At 31.3% G+C, this 7334-nt stretch overlaps 1 protein-coding gene across 1 annotated transcript; it reads left to right on the top strand.

The window, feature by feature from the left end:
* The first annotated feature begins 5138 nt into the window (after positions 1 to 5138).
* LOC120087668 (uncharacterized) lies at positions 5139 to 6154 on the top strand. Its single transcript, XM_039044523.2, has one exon. It carries the CDS (start codon positions 5473 to 5475, stop codon positions 5923 to 5925), a length of 453 nt encoding a protein of 150 aa, XP_038900451.2. The 5' UTR covers positions 5139 to 5472; the 3' UTR covers positions 5926 to 6154.
* Positions 6155 to 7334: the final 1180 nt, after the last annotated feature.

Genomic DNA, 7334 nt, shown 5'->3' with positions numbered 1-7334 from the left:
CCTAAAATTCAGAAAATAATTCATCTTCAAATATAGAAAATCAGTTACCAGATGCATTTATAAATACTAAGAAAGTAACTAAGTCACATATACTAGCTGCAAATGCTCTACTAAATACAATAAGTTGTCACTAATGAGTCTGGGACATGCCAGAAGTGTGATAGAACATTCAGTTCCAAAGATAAAAATTCTCGAAAAAGAAATAGTCAATAAATGACTCAGTTAAGAATATGGATGCAGGGATCAAATCTCGAGCGGAAGCGTGTGAACGCCTTGCATCCCAAAAATCGATTTTTGAAGAAACAAAAACAATGTTCTCAAACATAACATATAAAGGAAAAACATATGAAATAACATGCTTTAGAGAAGGAAAACTAAGAGAGAACCATTCTTACCTTTGAAGATTCCTGAGATCCATGAAAAATCCTCTTGATCTTGGCACGAACTTCTTTTAAATCAAACTTGAACACGACCACGAGAATAACCTTGTAATTTTCAAGGATTCCAGTAGAAGAATGGGCGGTATCCAACTAATTGGAAGAAGAAGAGATAGAAATATTTCTCTTAGAGAGTAAAGAGATTTTTGTTTTGGTGACTAGGGTAAATCTCACCAAAATCAATTCTTCCCTAAAAAAAGGACATAAGGTAGAGTTTATATGGAGATGGGTTAACCTTTCTCCAGGTTTTTCTCTATTTACCCTTGTGTTTAATTAATTAAATAATCTTTATTTAATTAATTAGCACATTAATTAAATAATCATCTATACATTAAATCCAATTTAACGTATATATTTAATTAACATAAATAAACATCATGTTTCTCTCCAACTTAATTTAAATTATAGATCACATCCATAATCAATTACATATTAGTCACATTAATATACAATTTCTTCAAATTGATTTGAACAATTTGAATCATTCTTCTTTAATATCCTTTAGCGAGCTAACAAGAGGACCTGGTAGACCTGTAGATTAGAAGCTCCAATGATATGAGATTAATTAATTAAACTCATTAACCAAATTAATCAATATTCGTTAACTGTGGGTACACTCTACTAAAAACCCACAACTGCACTCTTCTCACTGCAGATATATTTCTATGTCTACAAATATAAATCAATAACAACAAGTTAGTCCTTCATGAGTGTCCATAACAAAAACTTAGTCAAATTATCATTTTACCCTTGGGTTACCTCAGTATCCTTAAGTATCAGTGCTTCTTGAACAATTTTTTTATGGTCCAACCAATAAACAGAAACCCTCTGGGGCCAATGAGAGGGTAGGGCTCTTTGTTCAAGTCCCGAAAATACCACTTAAGGTAACACTCATCTACTTACCCTGAAATCGGAAAAGAGTGAATTTCATCTTGTATCATTATGTTCCCAGTTTTTGACTTGGTCTTGTCCCCAAAATGGTAGACTTATTGAATTGGCAAGCTGTCCACTCTCCCCCATACAAATAAAAGGACAATCCCTTGTGAACATGAGTTCATAATACACTCAGGATTAAGACTAAGTTGCCTAGGTCATCCAATTGAAATAGGAACCAAACTAGTTAACGACGTTACATCTAGTGGTTATTATTTTGTGTTCCAATCTCATGCAAACTCATTGCATAGGATACCCCCACTCATGTGTCACCTACAGAACACGTATCAAATACAAAGTGGGTTGTATCCATAGTGTCACCAAGATAAGGTATCCAACCTTATCCCTATACTATAGACCCTTTAGACTGTTTCTTGAATATTGATCTCTATATGTCTTCACATACAGTTCAAGATTCATAAGGCAACCTTGGAGGTTAATTTATTGGAGGGTTATTAAGACAAAATAGAATACAACACAATCAATAACATCTATTGAATTAACATCGATAACTCTTTATTGATAATAGTCAATTAATAACATTTACTATCTACGAATTTTAAGGCATAGAACTCAACAATGGATGTTCTAGAAGAAATCTTAGATATGAGTACTCATAAGGATAATAATGACATCTCAATAAATTATGGAACCAAATAAGTTAACAACGTTTTTGCATGCAATGTTACTCACAATATTATTTATGAAAGTGAGTAAGAAAAATATCGATATAGAAAGGATTGACTTATGAGGAAAGAAACAATCTAATATAAATAAACTAATTTTTCAAATCGTGAGGTTTAGTAATCTAGACATCAGAGAATGTCAAACATGTGGGATATAAGTGGAGTATTTGTAAAACAAATAGAGTGAGGTCACAAGATATAAAGCGGACAAATCCTACAATAATTCTCGCAATAGACTGGTATTAATTGTGAGAAAACATATTCTCTAATGGTTCATATACAATACCATGAGATATTCAATTTATCTGATTGTGTATGAAAAATATAATATTCATACACAATCTCATGGTATTGTATATGTTATTAGATAATGGTTATTATGTGGAAAGAAACAATCTAATATAAATAAACTCATTTTTCAAATCGTGAGGATTAGTAGTCTAGGCATCAGAGAATGTCAAACATGTGGGATATAAGTAGAGTATTTGTCAAGATATAAAGCGAGACAAATCCTACAATAATTCTCGCAATAGACTAGTATTAATTGTGAGAAAACATATTCTCTAATGATTAATATACAATACCATGGATGTAGTCATACTACATTTATATGAATCTCTTAATAATGATATTTATTTATGAACATTCTTGATACCATAATCTTATAGTTCAAATATTAAAGAATCATATATATATATCATAGAGATTCTTATAAAATATTCCTGACGAATGTGATATAATCATTTTATTCAATATTTGTTGGTATGAGGGTACAAAAATAACCCTATTTGTTTGTGTCCTTTTATAAAAAAATTCACAACCTGAGATTTACCATATATTGATGATTTAAGCAGAAACTCCTGAAAATTTTTTAAAGACAATGGAATTTTAGAAGAAAGAAATTGAGATGATAAATTTTGCTTTACCTTGCATATAAAACATAGAGTAAATGAAATTGCATCAATTTATACATTAAAGATCTTTTATGGATTATGTACATCATTGAATACTCTTATGGTGGTTCATTCACTCGATGTGAAAATGATATATCATCTGATCTCAGAAAGATGATGAAGAATGTTAGGTCCTGAAGAACCACAAATTTTGAGAAATAAGTGCACGGTATAGTTTAACTAGTTTATACACTGCACTTTGTAGTATTTGTCAATAATTTTGTTACATATATATGATATTCCTCCAAAAGAAGAATATTGAAGTAGAGTTAAACATATGGTACATTTTATTTGAAAATTAGTTCATATTGATTTATTTTATTCTAGTAAATTTAATTATGATGTAGTTGGTTGTGAAGATGCAGGTTAGTTATCTAACCCATACAAACTAGATGTTAAATAGGTTGCATAGTACATGGAGAAGAATTTTTATTTATAAAGATCAGTGAAACAAACCATAATGGTTACTTCCTCAAATCATGCTGAAATTCTTGCAATTCACAAGGTTAGTCGAGAATGTGTATGGCTAAGATCAATGACTCAGCGCATTCGTGGAACATGTGGTTTGTCTTCTAGTAAAAATCTCCCAACGATATTATACGAAGACAACACAACATGCATATCCCAAATCAAAGAAGGATACATTAAAGGAGATAGAACAAAACATATTTCATCAAAGTTTTTCTACACTCGTGATCTTGAAGAAAATTGTGACATCACTGTATAACAAATTTGTTCGAAGGATAACCTAGCAGACTTATTTACCAACTACAACCTTTGAGAAATCAGTGGACAACATTGGAATGCAGTGACTCAAAGATCTCAAGTGATGTTTTCATTAGGGGGAATAAATATATTTTTTAGGAGTATAAATTATATGAAATATGTACTCTTTTCCCTTCGCTAGGATTTTTTCCCATTGGATTTTTCCCTAGTAAGGTTTTAACGAGACATATTTCATATATATAATAGGCATCTAAGGGAGCATTATAAATATTATGATAATAAATACCCATTAGATGTGTATGCTTAGTGTCCATTGACCATATGCCATGTTCTTATTTCCCAAAGTGTTGTCCATGTGTCTCAACATTACACATTATTAGTGTCCATGTAATCCACCTTCTACTTGCCAAATTGCTTATAAATAGTGGTTTTTGATAGGTTTTGGAACGGACATTGGGCAAATTCCATAAAAATTGGAAAAAGTAGAAAATTTAGAGTATTTTCTTATTTTATATTTTGTTAATTTATATATTATGTTTAATTTATTTTAATATTTATTTATTTTATTATTATATTATATTTATTTTAATATTTTTATTGACACTCATGTTCCCTTTGTACTCCTCAAGTTCACAACAAAAATCAATTTATGATTTATTATTTATTTCAAATATTTTAGATAAAATAATATTTTTTTAAACAAAGTTTTTAAATTTTCATTTTGATTTTTTTTTTTGTTTTAAAGAGAAAGTATATTAATACACGAGAAAAAAAAACTAAATACACCCAACCAAGGTCTTCTAACAAAGAGGAGGATACTTTGTCCGAAAAAGGTCCACACCAAAAAAGCTCTTTTGACCCTTCACTCAGGGAAGAGATACTATAAAAAATATCAGAGGGAAGCTAGTCCTCCATCGTCACAAGGGCATGGATAGCCTTATTGCAAGCTCTATTACAAAAAGAAAGCATCATAACATTCACCTGAGGAGCGAGGAAAAGAATATTCTCAGAAAAGAATGTCCTCATAACATTCACCTGTTAAGGATATTAATAATCTCCAAAGAATCCGATGTGACCTCCAAAATGGGTAAGCACTCTAAAAACTTGTTGTAGATGCATCTAAGGCCTTCTAACATTGTCAAACCTTCAAGAGCTTTCACTGGCTATCTCCTGTACATCACCTTGAATCACGCCCCAACAAGAGACCCTTGATATTTTCGAATTATCCACCCAATTCCACCTCTGCCCTTCGACTAACTCCATGATGTATCAGAGTTGAGCTTCTAGTAGCCTATTGGATGAGGGGCCTACTTTCCAAGACTGTCTTGAGCCAATTAATCTCTAGAAGGACTCTCTAAACTTGAAGGTTAGCCAACGTCTTCTCTACTCTAGCTTTGGAAGCCAAAAGATATATATAATTTATTTATATGAAATATATATCTATAATGCATTATCAACATAGCTTAATTTTTCTTTTATAATTGCTAAAATGAATTTGACTAAGTGACATTAACATGTATCATGATCTAAGATGTCGAAGGTTTAATATCCATCCTTCCTAGTAGTCTTAGTTGATGTATTCAAATTTTCGTTTCTAACTAGAACTCAATCACTCGCGTGTGCGTGGATAATCACCACGTGGCTCTTCCTCTTTATTTATTAGAAGAACCCATCCAACGGCCAAATCCCAAATCTCACAATTTCCAAAATTAGGGTTTTACATTCTTGTTCACTGCGATGGACGCAGCAGAGCAACACAATCCCAATCCAGGTATCTTCGATCAAATCCTCCCTCCCCGTCTAGAAGACGCCGGCCTCGAGGATTGCGCCCTTCCTCCCGATTCCATTCGCGAAGCCTTCTTCAAGGCCGCCTCCGCGGTCAAATCCACCGCCACCGCCCTTCTTTCTCCCTCCGACGACGATGATCCATGGTCCCCTACTTCCACACTACCTACCGATGTCGTCACCGGCATCTTGCCGGACCGGGACGATCCGGTGGTTTGCGCGACGGAGAAGGGATTGAAATTGCCTGAAATTGGTGGAGACGAGGTCGTTATTGGGGGAATGGAGGAGAGGAGAGGGAAGGCTTGTGTGGTAGATGGATTGGAAGGATTGGAGATCGGCGATGAAGCCAAGGAGAAGAAGAGCGGCAAAGAGGAGAACCCTATTTTAGGCGAAGGTTTTGCTTGAATTTCTGTAGTTGGATTTAGGTCGCTAAATTTAATGGGGTTCTTGTTCTTGGTTGTTGATTGTGAATAATTTGGGAGTTAGAGAATTCCTGGTTGAATTTTTCTGTGTTCACCTTCTTTGTGAGTATACATGAGAGAGACTAGAGATGAGTTCTTGATTTTGTTTTTCCGATCAATTTGGTGTATTTTAGAGTTTCTATCATATATATATACACACGAAATATCACTCATCGACACTGTCCATTATCACGGATCGAACACTCTGCTAGACCATTATCGTTGATGGACAATGTTAGATTATTGACACTGATCGACGATGTTTGACTATTGATACTGATACATCTACATGGATAAATTATAGATATTAATAGATTATTATTATTAATTTAGACTATTATGTATTATCATTAATCTAGATTACTATCATCCATTGATAATTAGCCGATAATAATAGACTATTATCGTTAATTGACATTGACACATTATTATCATTCATAATATACTAATATCACTAATAGACATTAATAGATTAGTATCTAATTAATAGATACTAATCACTTAGACAACATATAGACTGTTGTTATAGTTGAGTATGTTCATTGTTGTAGTTGAGTCTGCTCCTTTAGTCATTTTGGCGTTACAGTGTTAATATCATTTTCGTTATTATATTTTGTAGCTGAATGTTAGTTTCACTTCAAAATATTTGTATCTTTAAAATTTAAATTTAGTTAGTTTATTATTTAATTTATTTTATTTTTTCTTATCCATTAATATTTTTTTCATAAATTTTGAAGGCATATCGTATTAATAATTAATTTTTACTAAAAAATATCAAAATTAATTTTGTAGGACTAAATTTAAAATTTATTGAAAATATATGAATTAAAATTAGATAAAAAAGATCAAAATAGTATTTTACCTATATCATTATTAACCCAAATATATGCGGTTTATTTGTCCAAGTATAAATTTTATATAGGTTTTGTTTGGTAATTGTTTTATTTTTGAAAATAAAGTCTATGATGTTACTTTTATATCTAAATTTCTTCTTTTGTTATCTACTTTTCGTCCATGTTTTAAAAAACTAAATCCTTTCAAAAAGTTGTTTTTATTTTTAAATTTGATTAAAAATTTAACAATTGTACTAAAAAAAAAAGGTAAATAATCCATAAAAATATGGAAAAAATAAGTTTAATTTTTAAAAATAAAAATAAAAAAAGTTTAATTTTTAAAAATAAAAATAAAAAATCAAATGGTTTATCAAACTGCGATAGCCAAATAGTAGCTTCGGGCAATTTTGTATGAAATATAAGAATATGTAATTTTGTGTGGTTGACTAACTGGCAAGCATTGGATTTGTTTAGATTTTTTCAGACCTCAATGGTTTTTATTTTTTATTTTTTGAAGACC

This window comes from Benincasa hispida, chromosome 1 (genome assembly GCF_027475165.1).
Source record: "Benincasa hispida cultivar pf3 chromosome 1, pf3_genome.v1.1, whole genome shotgun sequence".
In the NCBI taxonomy this organism is placed as follows: domain Eukaryota; kingdom Viridiplantae; phylum Streptophyta; class Magnoliopsida; order Cucurbitales; family Cucurbitaceae; genus Benincasa; species Benincasa hispida.
The sequence above is the reverse complement of the archived record's forward strand: the minus strand, read 5'-3'. Positions and strand labels throughout refer to the sequence as shown.

Coding starts and splice junctions, on each gene's coding strand:
- LOC120087668 (XM_039044523.2), top strand. CDS start 5,473: ATGGACGCAGCAGAGCAACACAATCCCAATCCAGGTATCTTCGATCAA.